General features: G+C 43.7%; 1 protein-coding gene and 1 long non-coding RNA gene across 3 annotated transcripts; both read right to left on the bottom strand.

The window, feature by feature from the left end:
- Nucleotides 1-5,662: 5,662 nt before the first annotated feature.
- LOC310845177 lies at nucleotides 5,663-7,155 on the bottom strand. Its single transcript, XR_014564547.1, has 2 exons — nucleotides 5,914-7,155; nucleotides 5,663-5,711 (listed from the first exon to the last, which is right to left on the bottom strand). It is a non-coding gene; the product is annotated as an uncharacterized lncRNA (long non-coding RNA).
- A 331-nt stretch (nucleotides 7,156-7,486) lies between these two features.
- LOC310844899 (uncharacterized protein) lies at nucleotides 7,487-18,415 on the bottom strand. Of its 2 annotated transcripts, none has more exons than XM_083739641.1 (3): nucleotides 18,328-18,415; nucleotides 11,981-12,586; nucleotides 7,487-8,802 (listed from the first exon to the last, which is right to left on the bottom strand). In XM_083739641.1, exons 1-3 carry the CDS (start codon nucleotides 18,356-18,358, stop codon nucleotides 7,913-7,915), a joined length of 1,527 nt encoding a protein of 508 aa, XP_083595767.1. In that variant the 5' UTR covers nucleotides 18,359-18,415; the 3' UTR covers nucleotides 7,487-7,912. The 2 variants fall into 2 exon arrangements, with proteins under 2 accessions (XP_083595767.1, XP_083595768.1); XM_083739642.1 differs by having other exon boundaries at nucleotides 11,999-12,586; nucleotides 18,328-18,411.
- Between the last annotated feature and the right edge of the window lie 311 nt (nucleotides 18,416-18,726).

Below are 18,726 nucleotides of genomic sequence, written 5' to 3'. Positions count from 1 at the left end.
CCCTGCCCGTACGGGCCAGTCTTGACAGACTCTGGGGTTGTGCGCCCATCTCACTCAAGAGGCCAGGGGCCAGCGCTGTCCGGAGACACTTCCGGGTCACGTGGCCAGCGTGACATCGCTGCTCTGGCGAGCCAGAGCCGCACACGGAAACGCCGTTTACCTTCCCGCTGGTAAGCGGTCCCTATTTATCTACTTGCACCCGGAGGTGCTTTCGAACTGCTAGGTTGGCAGGCGCTGGGACCGAGCAGCGGGAGCGCACCCCGCCGCAGGGATTCGAACCGCCGACCTTTCGATCGGCAAGTCCTAGGCGCTGAGGCTTTAACCCACAGCGCCACCTGCGTCCCTTATTATTATTATTACTCTCTAATAAAATTGGAGAGTTCATGTTTTCAGAAGTTGTCTATAAAGAAAAACCTTAAGAAAATGTTTGCTTGCTCTAGTTCTTTCTCTTTTGCTCTCAGAACCTCCATCTTGAACTTTGCTCCAGGAAAAAGTCTTCACCCTTGTTTCATACGTAATTGGTTTCATGAATCAAACTCTACTGACAGTGACAGTTGAAGCCCAAAACGTTTGTTGTAAAAAGCCCTCCTTCAAAAGAGTGAAATGTTTTGTTATTTATCTCCTACCTTATGAATATTCCTCTAATCGGGACTTCTCACCCTGCATAGTACATCGAAGGAGCCAATCTTATTCTCTGGTAGGTTGCAATCTATTTTATTTCTTTAATTACTTTAATCATAGCCAATGAGAGGATGCGGTAGATAGGGAAGAACGGGGATTGGCGACTTCTCTATAAAGTCAACAGCATGACACTGAAATTGGAGTAAATGCAAATTCAATGCCAACTGGAGGTCAGGAGTCGGTTTTTCAGCTGGTTCTTTGTTCTTTGGGCACTTGCTACTTACCTTTAGAGACAATAGAGTTTTCCTCTAACAGCTACATTGAAAGCAGTTGCTAGTAACTAGACAGTGGGGGCGTTGTCAATTTAGAAAGTTATTTACAGCATATGATGTGTCGACCTTCATAACGATGCTATAAAGTAGCCTCTGTTATAAACACCTCACAGACAGACAGCTGACGCACCCAAGATGGCAACTTGAAAAGTTATTTGTGGTGTGCAATGAATCCACCTTCACTGCAGTGCTGTGAAGTCACTTCTGTTGTAGTCATCTTGCATACCCCCCAACATTTTGGGAGGGCAATTTGGGGAATCCCCACCACCCCACTGCCCCTCTGTTCCTCGCCCCCTCCCTGCCACTGTCTTTGGGTCCTCCGCTCTGGCGCAACCACCTCAGGGGAGCAAAATTAGGACATTTGGGATTGGGAACAGAAGCCCAGTGGCTTCTGCCAATCCGTGATGTCCCAGGTAAATTGGGACACTTAAGGTGTCTGAGACCAGCCCATGTTTATCATCCTCACAGATAGCATTAATCTGCTTAAGGCACTTGCATTCTATTTGCTTTCCTTCCATTTCACCTGGAAAGCTTCTAAATAAGGATAGCGGTAGAAATATACTCTTGTCGATTTTCTCTCATCAGCTGATGCGGAAGCAAAATCGATTGTCAACTCCAGTGTGTGCAGGGGTGTAGACGTGCAATAACATCACTGTTGCTACACTCCGAGCTAAATGCACATTTGCTGGCGCAGTAAGTTTTAGGACTAGGCTATTAATCATCATGACCTCATACTCTGCGTGGCTTGTCAGAAATGTGTGGGATTGATGGCCTTCCATTCGCACCCACTTAGGAACTCCTGACCCAGAGCTCCTGGGGTCAAGATTTATGGGGGGAAGTGGAAAGCTGAGTAGGTTCCAGGCCTCTTTGGAGCAAAACACCTCACTCCTGACTTTGTCAGCGAGAGTGTCTGCTAGGCTGCTTAACTGATGGTTAAACAAATCTTCACCTGTGCACCAGAACTCTGGGCTCCGTGAGAGTGACATGTTCAGCGGAGAAAGGGAAAGATGCAGCATGCAAGTCAAAATATAAATGTATTTATTTAAAACATTTATAAGCCACTTTTTTTTCAAGTGGTGTATTACATAAGACCAGTAAAACAGCAATATAAAAGCAAGGATTCAAGGAATTAATATGGATTTTTAAAAAACAAACAAACAAAAAACAGGGCCCAACAGAGGATTTATTTATTGCATTTGTATCCTACCTTTTTGTCCAAGGAGCTCAATACTGCATATATAGTTGCCCCCTCCTCATTTAATGCCCACAGCAACCCTATGCTCTAACCACAATACCACACACTCGAGGAAAGCCTAGGCAAAAAAAAAAAAGGTGTCTACAAGACACCTAAAGCAACTGATGGCTGCTGCTGCTGCTTCATGCATAGGAGAGGGAAGAAAATTCCCTAGTACAGGGTCAATAGCAGGAAATACCCACTTTGGGGTTGTTGCCCTGTGATATTCTGTAGCTGCCACAAGTGGAATTTCCCTAGGTGATTAAGTGATCTTTTAGGTCTATATAGAGGCAGGTGGTCCTACAGAGGTAACTTGGTCCTGAGCTGTTCAGAGCTTTATATGTTAACAGCTAAACCATTTGTTTGTTTGTTTTTAAAACTTCCTATTTAGGACTTCCAGAAGCTGAGCATGACTAAATATTATGAGGCTGTGTATGCACATCTAGGGATGCAGGTGGCGCTGTGGTCTAAACCACAGAGCCTAGGACTTGCCGATCAGAAGGTTGGCGGTTTGAATCCCCGCGACAGGGTGAACACCCGTTGCTCAGTCCGTGCGCCTGCCAACCTAGCAGTTCGAAAGCACCTCAAAGTGCAAGTAGATAAATAGGTACCGCTCCAGCGGGAAGGTAAACGGAGTTTCCGTGTGCTGCTCTGGTTCGCCAGAAGCGGCTTAGTCATGCTGGCCACATGACCCGGAAGGTGTACACTGGCTCCCTCGGCCAATAAAGCAAGATGAGCGCCGCAACCCCAGAGTCGGTCATGACTGGACCTAATGGTCAGGGGTTCCTTTACCTTTATGCCCATCTACTTGGCATCCAGCATGCTCCCACCACTGGTTTGGGAAATGGTGTTCACAAGGCATTAGCTACAATCCATATCTATCCTGTCATTTCTTGTGGAATACTGCATTTTGTTACATTTGCCCCCCCAAACTAGCTTCAATCTGAATTCAGAAAAAGAAGGACCTAGCTGGTAGGTAATGTTTGAACAACCAGCTTTTAGGACAAAGTCTAAGCTCCTGCCACAATGAACTGCTGGTGATGCATGGGCAAGAATCTCCCTTTAATGGCTATGGAGTTTTAAATGTTTCTAATTACACTCTATTGTAAGTAGCAATAAACAGTATGAAACCAATAAAGTGCATATTGCCTTTCATTTATTGTTCAGGGTGATAAATCTACTGCATTACAAGGGGGGTGAATCTTTTTTTTTTTTTTTTTTTTTTTTGCTAATAGCTTTGCATCCAAAAATTGGAAAGAAAATGAAATATAATAACAGACGCAAAAACTGCAATGTTGTTACAAAAGGGCAATTTGCACTTGCAATTTGGAAGGAAATTGCTTGCTTGGGTTCAATCAATTGCATCTTAATTATGATGCACACACACTTTGAATCAAAAAGTTTAAATTTTACTTGTGCATCAGCAAAGTTAGCCACCGCTTTTAAGAACAACATCTCGATTTCATTCCTCATCCATTCCTTGGCTGGCATCATTTTTCTAAACAATACTGTTTATCTGAATTGCTTTATGGTGTGAATATCTAAAAGAAGGGGATGTCTATAATTATGTCCAGCCCTGGAAAGCTATGAAGTGCAATCTATTTTAAATAGTAGATCAAGCTGATGATATGTTTCTTTTTCCCCCTCCCTTTTTTTCATTTAAAGTAAGAAAGTTCAGGACAGTATCACATTCATCTCTCCTTTTTCAAATGACTTACTTTTGCCTGCAATACTCAAAATGCTTCTGCTCCCTTGATCTTAATTAAAGCTGCCTTAAAAGACTGCTGAAGGAATCACTGAATCTGGCTTTAAGAAAAAATTGTTATTAGGATCTGTTGTCTCATTTTTTATTATTTTATTGATAGAATTATGATTTATGCATTGTGATCTACCCTGAGAGCCTTTTTAAACTGAAAAGTAGCATTGAAATCACTTGACCGTGATTCCTGCATTGCAGGAGTTTGGGCCCCTTCCAACTATACAGTTCTGAGTCTATGACACACTTTGCAGGGGGCAAAGAATTGTCAAAGCAATCCTATGCATCAGGCTGGGCAATCTGGGGTCCTTGGGCTGCACGAGGCCCAATATGAAAAGTCATCTTCAAGCAATTAGTTCAGATCATATTCCTTCCATGTGCAGCCCTCCAGATGTGGTTGGACTTTAACTTCCATTGATCTGATGTGTAGAGATCTATTCCTATTCTAATTAATTCAAGAGGGTTCTGGAAGCTTCTCTGTGTGAAAGAAACTGGTGCAAGCTGGAAGTTTCTGGCTGACATGTAAGTTTCTATTCTGCCTGGAAACAAGCAGAAGGTCCATAATGTTTGGGTTATTCCTTCAGAGAAGCTGAGTACAGCTGGCTTAAACTGGTTCTGTTATCTCTTTCTGTCAAGGTCATGCTGACTATAATAATAAAGCCAGAAGGAGCGTGGGTTTTCTTTCTTTCTATCTCTCTTTCCTTCTGGCGTGGTGTTGTGTATATAGTATGCTTAGTGTTGAAGTTTTAGTCTTATTATAAGTTATTGTAAGTTTAAATTAAGTCTGCTGCAACTGGATTTCTTATGGACAGTGCCAATCCTGAATGTATTGGATTTGTGACCATTTGCCTTCAGTAGCAGTAAAGCTCTGCTGGATGAAATATTAATTGCCTCTGGAATCCTGCAACGTATTTAAGTTTTTACTCTGCTGACTATACGGTAGAATCTGCTCTGGATCAATATGAGTAGAATTCATGCAACCATCAGCCCCAGGCAACATGGCCAATGGTTGGAGATTATGGAAACTGTAGCCTAAAACAGCTAGATAGCTCAGTTGGTTAGAGAACGATGCAGATAACACAAAGGTTGCAGGCATGAGCCACGTAAGGGATAGCTCCATATTCCTGCAGCTATCCCTGCAGGGGATTGGACTAGATGATCCAACTGCAGGGGGTTGGACTAGATGATCCTCAGGATCTCTTCCCACTCTATGATAATGATCTGGAGGGCGCTGTATTAACTACCTGAAGCTGGAGATAAGGGCTGAGAGTGTGGAGTCAGCAAGGGACTGAAGACAGGGACAGCAGACTAAGAAAAGGGGACTAAGAGAGGTTGGACTTAAGAAAGCAGAGACCCAAGAAAGAGCTCTGGGAAAGTCAGCTGAGAACAGGAAAGGGAAGCTAGGAATGGCCTCACCCTCCCACTCGGCCACAAACTATGGTCATCTTTCAGTAGGTCAATTTATGCTTTCCAGGCCAGGTAAGGAATTAATTGGTCTATAGGAGAAGTGCAAGAAACACAGGGATCCCCGCAGAAGCTTTTGAAGTCATCATTCCAGGTGTCTCTGTTAGAACATCAGCAGTTTTTGACTAGTTGGAGGAGCTGTGTAATGTGGGGTCCATGAAGAAGATGGCAACTCTGGGGAATATCACTGCATGACAAAGAACTGAAGCACGTATTCAACTATTCTAGAGCAAAGTAAACTCAGGAGTCAACGACTGAAACAGCCCATGCTCAGAATTGCAGTTTATTATTTTTAAGCCATCAACTTACCGTATTAACTTAACTCCCGCCAGCTCCCCAGGCTTGCTGATAGCTTCCTGATGCCTGGAGAGCGAGAGGGGTCGGTGCACACCGACCCCTCCCGCTCTCCAAGCTTCAGCGAAAGCCTGTATTCGCCCCATAGGATGCACACAGATTTCCCCTTCATTTTTGGAGGGGGGAAGTGTGTCCTATAGAGCGAAAAATACGGTATATAGATCAAACCATCCACATAACACAAAATAAGTAAATCATTTTGCACAAAGGTACGACAAAGACACCACTGTTCTGATAAAAAGGGGCAAAGTCATGACGCTTCACTAAAATTTTATTTCCTAAAGAAAGGAATCAATTATCAAAAAGGGGGAGTTAATGCACGACTTTTCACCCTCCATGACCATCACAAATGAACAATGACAGATAAATACCTCCAGGTAGGGCTGAGGAAAACTCCTTTGAGAACCACTTGAGAGTCATTGTGGACAATCCTGAGCTATGTGGACCAATGGTCTGGCTCTCTATAAGGCAGCTTCATAAGAAGATATAAACGGAAGGGTGTAAATGTTCAGAAATTCAGGACAGGGTGGGATCTTCAATCTTGCAATGCAATCCTATACATTTCTACTCAGACTTAAGCCACATTGCATTCAGCGGGGTTTACTCCTAGGCAGGTGTGTGGTGCAAGAGGGGGTGCCAACAGTTTTGAGGCCAGTGGGCGCATTTAGAATTTTGAGAAAGTGCCCTGAACACCAGTCACAAAATGGCTGCCATGGGGAGTGTGGCATGACACAAAATGGCTGCCACATATTAAAGAGCAGGAAAGGAGACAGGGCCACAAAAAGGTGCAGCCATGCTCCCCCATCAGCCATACGCATCAATGGGAAAACGGCAACTACATCAGCGGCCACAGCACTTGCACACCAAGGCACTCATGGGCACCACATTGGTGAATTCTGAGATGGTGACAGATCTAAAATCTTCTAGCGGACTTCATCCTTGAGTGAACATTTCAAACAGGGTATCCCCAACTCTATGAATGAATTTACTTTATTCGGTCACAGACCAGCATAAGCAAAACATCTAAATAAATAGCATAACAGTATGAGTCTAAGTGAATAATTATTAAACAAATGGGAGCAAGAACCAACCGTAGATGAAAACATATACATAGAATATTTGATTAAGCATAAATAATGGGTGAATAAAAACTTACAAGAAGAATGAAAAAAGACCAGTTAAAACAGCTATATGGGGTGGGGCTTCAGTGATACAGATCTAACAATATGGGGCTTCATTTTAGGACTGATTTGTAGCATAGACCATCCTTCGACGAGTATCTATTATGGCAGCGCAGGATCTGGCAACTAAATATGTGATTTCTGGGCTTCTGTCCTGTAGTAATAGGGAGATGTTGTGTTGTTCTGAACGCCCTGGGAATTTATATAGGATGGGCTCGAATGTCTATATAGTACTGGCAATGAAGAAGGGCATGCTTCGTTGTTTCCTGCTGCCCAGAGCCGCAGGGGCATTTTCTCTCCTCGTAAGGTATCTTCCTATAACGGCCTTCCTGATTTGCTGAAGGGAAAGCCTGACAACAGGCCAAGGTGAAAGCCCTTTGCTGTTTTGGTATTTCGAGATTAGCTATGTATGGCATTTGGGAAGTCAAGTATCTTCTAGTTTCACTAATTAGAAATTTTGAGGACCTAGCTAGGTCTGCCTGTTGTTCAGTATCTACCACTTGCTGTTTAATGTTGTTTTTTGCTTGTTCATACCCCATGACTCTCATTGATGAAATGCTGCTTCAGAATAATAATAAAAATAACAAAATAAAAACACAGTAATTTTAGAACTGACAATAAGCCATTGTCAAAGCAAGAGTGAAGAAGTTTAACCTTAAAATCACCCTTTAGGGAACAGTTTAATCAAATATCATGAGAGCTAGAAACCTAGTGTAAAATCTCACAAGTCTATAAGAGTTTCTGGTTTTAGGCCTCTAGAAAGTTCTGCATGTGCTAATCTAATGGTAAAGCTGGAAGAACTGGCCACCACTGTTCTACAGCTTAGTACCCTAGCAATAAATCTGAAACTCTGAAATTGAGAAAAATGTGAAAATATTAGGTATGCTAATATTAGAAAATATTAGGTATTCTAAGCTGTCAGGTGTGGGATGCTTATTCCCAACCCTATATGTAATAATGTTAAATTTCATTAATCAGGGTATAACAGAAACCCTGAAAATACAGAATCAGTGGTTTCATCAGCCACCAGCCCGTTTTGAGAGCCATTCAAAATCTGAAGCCAAATCTCATCATCTTCAGAGAGGTGAACCAGCATCGATCCAGAGACCTGGGAAACAGTCTGCGGAGACTGCCTTACGCTTGACACCTGCATAAGTCTTTCACCGTTGTGGAAGAGAGCCGCCCTCAGCGCCTTGCCAGAAACACTCAGGTGATAACTGAAAGAATAGACTCCTCCAGTGTTGGCAGTAAATATGCCTGATTCCTCATGATATGCTTCATTTTCATTCAGGAAAACCTTTTCAAATCTCACTGGGGATCCTGGCAACGGGAAGCTTCTCCTTTTCTGAAGGCCAGCTGAAAATGCTACAGGTTCGACCGATCTGCAGTCCCCCTTCTGGCCCTTTTCGCCTCTTCGGCCTGGAAGTCCAGTTAGCCCTTCTCTCCCAGGGGCACCAACTGTTCCCTGCATCCCTGCATCTCCTTTTAAACCAGGAGCTCCTTGAATTCCTGGTGGCCCTCCTGGTCCTATCTCCCCCTTCTCACCTGCTATGCCTCTTTCTCCTTTCTCCCCAGGGTCACCTTTCTGTCCAGTGTCACCTTTTGGGCCTGGTTCTCCATGTTCCCCTGTGTCTCCCTTTGGCCCCGGAATTCCTATGGGGCCAGGGCTCCCAACCTCACCTTTGTCACCTCTTGGAAAAGAAAAATCAGTAGAGCCACCATATTGTTCTGCCTGATGAGGGGACACAGGTCTACCTACAGCAGCCCTGGATCTGGAATCCCCCCTTTGCGCTGTTCTGCCTTGTCCGACGTCTACCAAAGACCGCAGTTCTCCTCTTCTCCTAGCAAGTCTCAGCACATCTGGAAGGAAACAGGAGCAGATCTTTATCCACTGTCATATAAACTGAGAAAAATTCCCCATCAAAACATATAGCAAAATTGTACTAAGTTGAAATATAAACAGTAACATGCTTACACACACACAGGACCAAACGAATCTTGACTAGCATCACTGCAGGTCCTCAATTATGTTCCAGTTTCTCCTCTGTAAAACATGCAGCTATAGGGGAGGGGGCACTTCAGTGGACGTGCTTTGTATACAGAAGGTCTCAGATTTGGGCCTGATGGACAAATGGTCTTACATGGTGTGTTCCATGGGGGCAAGAAACAAGACAGCAAAATCTATTACAGTGGTATCTCGGGTTAAGTACTGAATTCGTTCCGGAGGTCTGTTCTTAACCTGAAACTGTTCTTAACCTGAAGCACCACTTTAGCTAATGGGGCCTGCTGCTGCTGCTGTGCCACCGGAGCATGATTTCTGTTCTCACCCTGAAGCAAAGTTCTTAACCTGAAGCACTATTTCTGGGTTAGCGAAGTCTGTAACCTGAAGCGTATGTAACCTGAAGCGTATGTAACCGGAGGTACCACTAGACCTCTCAGTAGGGTTGGTCCTGTACCTGCAGCAAAATGCAGTTCTTTGATCTACACCGACACTATTCAAGGAGGAGCAACAACAAATAGTACTGCTACATTGCTATATAACTGAAATGCCATAACCCAGCCCTTAACTGAACAACTTCTGCCCAGTGTGTTCTACCTTCACCAGCCTATGAGTAACCCTTACATATTGTTTTGTGATGGGTGCTTAAATCTAACACCCAAAATGTCCAAGAAACAGCTTTGAATTTTACAGTTAAATGTATGCATGAAAAGATGGTATCAGCATCATGGTAACTATCATCATACTTTGGGTCAATGACTGTAACCATAGGAGTCCCTGAGATCATATTTAAAGAATCATTAAAATGTACTCATTTATATGATACTCTGGTGCGTCTCCAAATGAGCCATTACAGCTCTGTGCGGTGAATTATGCACCCCTCTAGAAAGGATTGTGCTTTTCTCAATTACTGCACAGGAGGTGCCGAACACATTCATATTCCACACTGAACTGAGCACCACCAACACTTCTGAAACATAATGGTTAATGCCAGGACATGAATCCCCTGGCATTTTCACATGAGGCTGAAACCACCTTTGAATATATCTTGTGCTGTGTGTGTTAATGGTAGGGATGCAATACAATTAAGAACATTTTAATTGATTAACCGTTAGGTTAAATGTGCCTACACTTACATATGGGTCTAACCAATAGTTCTGATTTTGTATCGCAACAGAAATCATCTTAAAATATACAATCTTCCCTAGGTAAGGGAATGGGATTTGTTTAAATGAAGCTTGCAGTCTGCAGTTTCATAAGCATGTCCAAAAAGGTGTGCTGGTTTAATAATATATTAAAAGTTTTTAAGCAATTAGTCTGGTGGATTAATCAATTAAACACCACAGCCACAGTTCATAGCATTCCTGCAGAAGCAAAAAAAAAAATATCATTTGCAAGCCTCATGAACACTCTGTCCAGTCTAGATCAAAGAGCTGCTTTAAGCTACATGTGGGAAGCTTAAACCCCCACCATGCTTTACTAGCTGGGCTGTACCTCAGTGGAAGAACTCGTGCATTGCATGCACACACAAGGTCCCAGTTTCAATCCCCAGTGTCTCCAGGAAGGGCTAGGAAACACTCTTGGTTCAAAACCCTGCAGAGCCTACGGAGGTGGATGGACCAATGGTCTGACTCAAGTCCCATCTGTACAATACATTTAAAATAGTATCTTGTCCCTTTAAAGAACTCCCTGAATCCTGGGGAGTGTAGTTTGTTAAGGATGTTGAGAGTTCTTGGGAGACGCCTATTCTCTTCCACTCACAGAGCTTTGTTTCTCAGAGTGGTATAACAAGCAGTGGTTCTTCCCAGGGAACTCTGGGAACTGGAGCTCTGTGAGGGGAATCGGGGCTTCTTAACAGCTCTTAGCACCCTTAATAAACTACAGTTCCCAGGATTCTTGGGGGGGGAATGTCATGACTGTTTAAAGTGGTAAGATACTGTTTTAAATGTATGGCACAAGTGGGGCCTTAAGTCAGATGCCTTGGCCTAACACTGGAGATCCAGAATGCTTTTCTGCTGAGAAGCCATGATGTCTTCAGAACCAGTCATTTTTAGTCTGTTAGTCTGTTGTTTATCCCAATAGTTTTCCAACTTTCTACTTCCCAGGAACTCTTCCCACATTGACATTAGTCAAGAATCTCTTGCACATCTGCTGCGGAGACCTTGTGGGTTACAGAGGAGTCTGGGAAATGTTTTAGGCTGCACACACATACAAAGCGCATGAAGAACATTGGCCATTTCTGGTGGCCTCATTACTGCTCTGCATATACCCAGGGCTGTTTGTTTGTTTGTTTGTTTGTTTGTTTGTTTTTTGCAGCCGGAACTCTCTGGAACTCAGTTCTGGCACGTCTCAGGTGGGTGCCATTGCCATTCTGAGTGAACAAGGGAGGTGTTCGTGGTGAGTTCTGGGACCTCTTCTTCCTAGAAAAACAGCACTGCCCCAAGCTGCTGCAGCTGAACATTTTGTAGTACCATCAATAGTGGAGGACAAGCTTTCCTGAACAGGAACTTGGCAGTTGTTACTGAGGTTCCTTATTGAGGAAGCCTTGCTAAGATTACAAGGAGTCCTGGGATTTCCCAGAACGCTTTTTGAAATCCACTCATTTATCTCAGTCACCTCACGCTGTAGTTACATCTGTCCAAGTCACGCTGCTTCATTGCAGGTGCTTCATGGGTTCAGCAGAGTCTTGGGGCTTATTATAAAATTGCAGATGGTCTGCTACTAAATACTACCAGATTATAAGAAGGAGAACATGGGTGTTATGGGTCAGGCAGCTCTGCTGACGTTTGGTGCTCTGCACACCGGCAAGTTTGTGTGCGAGCCGCGAGGGACACAATTTGTCCATTTACCCGCCGCCGAGTATCTCTTTACTTCATTGCACAGAGCATTTGGATTTGGGGGGATTTTCAGTATGATACTGATCCGGTTGTTTTTAATTAGAAAATAAATGAATGGTGTTCAGTTTTGTTTTTTGTTTTTTAAAAAAGGAAAGAAAGAAAAAGATTTTGGCAACCTGAAGGCATTAAGCGATACAATTACCCGCATTCTCTTTTTCACCTTGGTCTCTCTTTTGTCCTTCGGCTCCTGGAATTTTACAGAAGCAGTGTCGCTCAGTATCAGTGCTGTTTCCCTTTGGTGCATTTGAGAAGGCAGGATCTACGCGGTCGCCAACTGCAAGGCCTTTGTTAGTTGCAGAAAATGGAACCAGGCGGGTAGTACGGTTTTCCTCCCTGGAAACACCCATAACCGGGGAGGTATGCTCTGTGTTTGGAGCAGTGAACAATTCCAGGGCCACCTGTTGTCTGGATCCAATGGCACTGGTGGTTGTGGTGGTAGCCCCTGCTTCCAGAAGGTTCTTCTTGCTTCCACCCACCCCGTTAAAGAAAGAGGTTGCCACAGGTGTCACGGCGATCTGGGAACTCGCTCGACTCCCACCATCTGTGACCAGATCAATTACATTGGTCTCTGGGTCCTGATCAGGGGGAACAGTGAAGGCTTGTTTAGGGTCTTCAGTTTCAGCGACACTGCTCAGTGACTCCATTGTGAAGAGAGGGTAGGGAGAAAAACTGACGATGGCTGTTGTCGTCGCAGGGCTCCAGAGGGCGCTGGAGAGCAGAGCTTGGATAAGGAGTATGGGAAGCATGTCTGAAAAGGCGCAAATATATACATAAATACTGAAATGAACGTGACTGAAATGAATTAATATTATAAACCACAGTTGGGAGGAGGGCAGTCATGTTGTTTTGCCGGGATTGTGTTGATTATGCCGATTCACAGGGCTCATGTTGTGTTAAACTTTAACAGCCTCAGACCATCAAGAACAAGGGTAGCGTGATGTTCAGGATGCTAAACTTGGACCAGAGATGTCATGGTTCTAACTCAGCGGTAGAAAGACCAGAACATCTGCCTTGCATGCAGACGGTCCCAAGTTCAATCCCTTGCATCTCTGTGTAATAATAATAATAATAATAATAATAGTAATAATAATAATAATAAATTTTATTTATACCCCGCCCTCCCCGGCTAGAGCCGGGCTCAGGGCAGCTAGCACCAGTAAAATTCCAGTAAAAACATAACAGGGGGAAATAAACAATTTAAAATACAGGTTAAAATGGAATTTAAAATGCAGCCTCATTTTAAAAGTAGCCCATAGATCAAAACCATAAGGGGAGGGAAACATAAGGGTCAGACCAAGTCCAAACCAAAGGCCAGGCAGAACAGCTCTGTCTTGCAGACCCTGCAGAAAGATGTCAAGTCCCGCGGGGCCCTAGTCTCTTGTGACAGAGCGTTCTACCAAGTCAGGGCCAGTACTGAAAAGGCCCTGGTGCTAGGTGAGACCAATCTAACCACCTTGCGACTTGGGACCTCCAAAATGTTGCCATTTGTGGACCTTAATGTCCTCCACGGGGCATACAGATGTTTCCTGTCAAACCCTCGAGTGCCACTGCCAGTCAAAGCAGACAGTGCTGAACTTGATGGACCAATGAGCTGACTTGGTGTAAGGTGCCTTTCTATGTTCCAGGGTAACTCCTGCTCAGCCATGGAAGGTCACTGGGCCACCCTTCTCAGTCTAGTCTGCCTCGCAGGGTGGTTGCGAAGGAGGGAAATTCTGTGCCGCCCCTTGAGCAAATTTAAGATGGACTTGGGCTGAGCAGTCCTTGAAATACAGAACAGTCCTCCAAGACATCTTAGAAGGGATAAAGGACTCTCCCCCACCTTCCTTTACTGAGGCATTCCCCTTCTGTGCTATATAAAGGGGCTAAAAAAAAAGGTAAAGGACCCCTGACAGTTAAGTCCAGTTGCAGACAACTTTGGGGTTGCGGTGCTCATATCACTTTACAGGCCAAGGGAGCCAGCGCTTGTCCGCAGACAGTTTTTCCGGGTCATGTGGCCAGCATGACTAAGCTGCTTCTGGCACAATGGAACACCGAAACCAGAGCAGCGCACAGAAACACTGTTTACCTTCCCGCCGAAGCGGTACCTATTTATCTACTTGCACTTTTTGGCGTGCTTTTGAACTGCTAGGTTGGCAGGAACTGGGACCGAGCAACGAGAGCTCACCCCGTCACAGGGATTCGACCCGCCAACCTTCTGATAGGTAAGCCCAAGAGGCTCAGTGGTTTAGACCACAGCGCTACCTGTGCTCCAAATCTGAGCATTTTATAGTTATGGGGCAGGGGGCTCACACAGTTTTACATACTGAACCATTCCATATATAAAGTGCAGGGGGGGGGGTTTAAAACACACACAAATTCCCACTCCACTCCAATACCCTTCTTCTTCCAGGATAATTATTATAAATTGCTAGGGGCTTGAGCAGGCCAGTTCCTTCTCTCCACCAGCCTTTGGGTTCCTTTTCTGGAAGCATGGGGCACCCTAAAATTCCATTTCTAAGCTGCTTATTTCATTCATTCATTCATTCATTTTATTTATATCCCACCCTCCTTCCAGAAGGAACCCAGCGTGACAGACACAGCAATGATAAAATATTAAAAATACAACAGCAGCAAAACAGTTTAGAACACTCTAAAACAATTTAAAACAGTCTAGAAACAAGGGGTGGCAACTTGAATAAAATATTGGGGGGGCAGGTAAGCCCTACCCCACGTAATCAGTCACGGGATACAGTGGTACCTCACGTTAAGTACTTAATTCGTTCCAGAGGTCCGTTCTTAACCTGAAACTGTTCTTAACCTGAAGCACCACTTTAGCTAATGGGGCCTCCTGCTGCCGCCGTGCCGCCGGAGCACGATTTCTGTTCTTATCCTGAAGCAAAGTTCTTAACCTGAAGCACTATTTCTGGGTTAGTGGAGTGTGTAACCTGAAGCGTATGTAACCTGAAGCATATGTAACCTGAGGTACCACTGTACAGGGCATGCACACCATTTGAATGGCAACGCCTATCAACTGGGGGGGCTCTAATATTTTATGGGGGGCAAAGGGACCTCGGCCCCTAGGAGTTAGCTCTTATGCTAGAAACCACCTAAAACACGCTAAAGACTGCATTAGCCATGTTACAACGTTATAAACATGCGGCACTAGATGGCGCTGTAGAGCACAAAACTTTGCCTATGCATTTTACATAGAGTTTTTTTTCTTCTTTTGTTATAATGATTTTATTTATAACTTATTTATAGCGGGGGGGGGGGGTCCCTGTGTGTAGATCCAGCCTAGGAAATACTTTAAAATGTTCTCAATCAGTGATCTCAGGGTTCCTAGGAACAGTGCTTTTCAGCCGTCAATTGCCTGGGTAACCTGGAATTTTTTTTTACATTTCTCCTGAAAGTCAGCAATGAAGGGGACAGATGCACCTCACTAGGGAGGGCTTTCCACAAACTGGGAAACTCCACCAAAAAAGCCCTATCATGGGTTACTGCCAACTAGCTAGACTCAATGGACCTTTTGTTTAAACGCCAGTCCATCTGACAGCCCACCAACAGTTTGATTGTACAACGTGGAAGCAAAATCATTCTGAATTCCTGTAGGGGGGGAATGGTTAGTAAGCACAAGTAGTAAATTCAAGATGGATGGTTTACCTGGAAGGAGTCTTCGGAATACTCAGATGCTTTCCCCACTGCATCCGTGATGCTGAAATGGCAAACTGAGCTGACTTAAATACTAAAACCTCAAACAAAGACCACGTATTTTGTACAATAAAGAAAAGCATGCAGGAGGGGCTAAGCTACTCTTTGGTATAAATAATTGCTTCCTAGAAAAGCCCGCAAAATGCACTGTTTTGTTGTATTTTAATAAATAAAACTTGTTCTTAATGACCTCTGTTGTCTGAAAAGATAGGTTAGTTTTCCAAACCGGTGATTGCTTCTCAATACCTGTTATTAAGAGGAATAAGGAGCAACTGTTTCCACAGAAATGCCCTCTTTTTCATCTCTTTCTCGAAAGAAATTAACGTTTTAAGGATTAGATACAACATTTCCAGAGGTATTAAAGGCCCAAACTAAAGCATTACATCAAGAATCATTTTTAACTAACTTTGCTTAGAACTGGTTGCAGCCCTTTGTTTGGGGAGAGGAGGACAGATACAGGGGACCCAATCCAAAGAAGTGTCCTAGCATGGTAAAGGGGGGGGAGGGACTTTAACCCTTTCTGCTCCCATGCCATTTCACTGCTCAAATTCCCCGCTACCAAAGCCACTACCAAGGCTTCTACTTCTCCTCAATGCTGCTATTCGGAGGTGAACGACAGCTGAGTGGACAGGTTTTGGAAGAAAAGCAGCACAATAGAAGTTCAAAAAATAATAATAATAAATCATTCCCCCATCCCATACAGTTTCACTCTGTATCAGAGGTCCCCTTGGCTAAAAATTTTTCTGGGCACGCACACTAGTTGAAAATGGTTTCAGCCAAAAGTATTGCACAAAAGGAAAAGAAATGGAGAGGAGGCTGAAAATATAGTCCAGAAGTCATGGCCTAATTATGAGAAGAGCAAGTGATCCCCAGTTTGTTTTATTATTTATTTATTTACTTATTTATTTCATATAATTTATATACTGCTTGATTGTAAAATAAAATAAAATATAAAATAAAATAAAATAAAATAAAATAAAATAAATGAAGGTGGTTTGCAAAAAGAAAAAGATAAGCAATAAAAATGTTTGCAAAAACAAAACATTCAGAAAATTTTGTTGTTGCTGTTTAGTCGTTTAGTCATGTCCGACTCTTCATGACCCTATGGACCAGAGCACGCCAGGCACTCCTGTCTTCCACTGCCTCCCGCAGCTTGGTCAAACTCATGCTGGTAGCTTCGAGAACACTGTCCAACCATCTCATCCTCTGTCGTCCCCTTCTCCTTGTGCCTTCCATCTTTCCCAACATCAGGGTCTTTTCCAGGGAGTCTTCTCTTCTCATGAGGTGGCCAAAGTATTGGAGCCTCAGCTTCAGGATCTGTCCTTCCAGTGAGCACTCAGGCCTGATTTCCTTAAGAATGGATCGGTTTGATCTTCTTGCAGTCCATGGGACTCTCAAATTAAAACCAGCAATAAACTAAAAACACTTCGGGATTCTGGGTAAGCATGTCTAAACAAAAAACATTTTTGGCAGGTGCCAAAAGGAGTTCAGTGAAGGCACCTTTCTGATATCAATCGGCAAGGAGTGTAGATGCCAACGCACAAAAAGATCAATTTATTACAGATGCGGAACGGGTATGATGTGGGACCTGTAGAGTCTGGCTCAGTCCTCTCCCCGCATACACAACACGGTTTCTCCCCAAATATGTGGAGGGACAGCCTCAGTATTTGCCACAAGACCCCTGATGTTTACATAATTCAGTGACAACAACAGTAAGTCCTAAAATTCTATAATTGCAATGATAGGCAAAAAGAGTACTATGAATTACCTGGCGGCACCCACAAAAATAGAAAACAAGGAACAACTGCCAACATCCCAATGAATGAGTTCCTTATTTATCTTTCCCAGCAGCAATTTCTATTGTGATTGCATGTTTGGCACATTGCAGGTACCTTCTAGTCCACTAGAGAGCAACAGTAGACCATTTTTTTATTCCCTTGTTTGCTTCACATTTTTGGAAAGGCATCTCTTCAGAGGCCCACATATTTTCTTATCTCTTTTATTTATTTATTTATTTATTCATTCATCAAAGTGGAGAAAATCACACTAAAGTGATGGTAAATTTTCACGGGGACTTTAAAAAAACCAAAAACTATGTGGAAATGTGGAGTATGGGGAAAAGGAGAAACTGAAATTGACAGGTTTGCCTATATTACCACAGTTAATTTATATGTCACCAGTTCCCCATGGACACTAACACATGCCTCACGATTTTCAGGTGAGACCTTTAAAAGACAACACAGAGCAGGATGCAAAGTATACTGCAATTTCGGTGCTGAGTTCAGTGAAAGCATGAAATGTCAGAAATAGTCAGGCACTTGCACTAAATGTCTCATGTGAATGCCAGGGCCTGCCCCCATCCCCACCCCCAATTAAGACTGACTACGTTTGCCTATCCTTAGGACTGGTGTACATGTACGCGGGTGGCGCTGTGGTCTGAACCCCAGAACCTCTTGGACTTGCCGATTAGAAGGTCGGCGGTTTGAATCCCTGTAACGGGTTTGAGCTCCCATTGCTCTGTCCCAGCTCCTGCCAACCTAGCAATTCGAAAACACACCAGTGTGAGTAGATAAATAGGTACCACTGTGGCAGGAAGGTAAATGGTGTTCCATGCGCTCTAGTTTCTGTCACGGTGTTCTGTTGAACCAGAAGCGGTTTAGTCATGCTGGCCACATCACCCGGAAAGCTGTCTGTGGACAAATGCCATCTCCCTCAGTCTGAAAGTGAAATGAGCGCCGCAACCCCATAGTCACCTTTGACTGGACTTAAGCATCCAGGGGTGCTTTACCTTTTTACCTTTACCTGCATGTACCCACTCTTCCTCTATAACCATGCATGCTCTTCTGAATGTATGGAAAGGCTTGTATAAACAACCAGGGAGGATCCAGACGAGAAAGGTCTTCAGAAAACTGGAGTGACATTGTTTTCTCCCTTCCTGCATTCATTACTTCCCTGGAGCAGTAATAATCTTTGCCCAAAAATGCAGCACTCCCACACAGACCCTGTGATTATCACATGGAAGGAACTATACTTTACAGACTGAAAATTAAGCTCATTTCCTCTTGGGCATTCTGAGCGTCTACCTTGGATATCCTTGAACAATCTGGAAAGTTGCCATGAATCATTACCTCCCAGCAAAAAGACAAAGACAAAAAACGCTCAAAGTAATAGAAATTGGCTTAAAAGATTATCTGTTTTTTA

The sequence above is a fragment of the Podarcis gaigeae genome (assembly GCF_964106915.1).
Source record: "Podarcis gaigeae genome assembly, chromosome: 5".
In the NCBI taxonomy this organism is placed as follows: domain Eukaryota; kingdom Metazoa; phylum Chordata; class Lepidosauria; order Squamata; family Lacertidae; genus Podarcis; species Podarcis gaigeae.
The sequence above is the reverse complement of the archived record's forward strand: the minus strand, read 5'-3'. Positions and strand labels throughout refer to the sequence as shown.

Excerpts from the sequence above, each read along its gene's own strand:
- LOC310844899 (XM_083739641.1), bottom strand. The coding sequence starts at position 18,358 with ATGGTTATAGAGGAAGAGTGGGTACATGCAG. Across the intron at positions 12,587-18,327 it reads GGAAGAGTGGGTACATGCAG|ACATGCTTCCCATACTCCTT; the intron begins GTAAAGGTAAAA and ends GCGCCTTTTCAG. Across the intron at positions 8,803-11,980 it reads AGGTGAAAAAGAGAATGCGG|ATGTGCTGAGACTTGCTAGG; the intron begins GTAATTGTATCG and ends GTTTCCTTCCAG.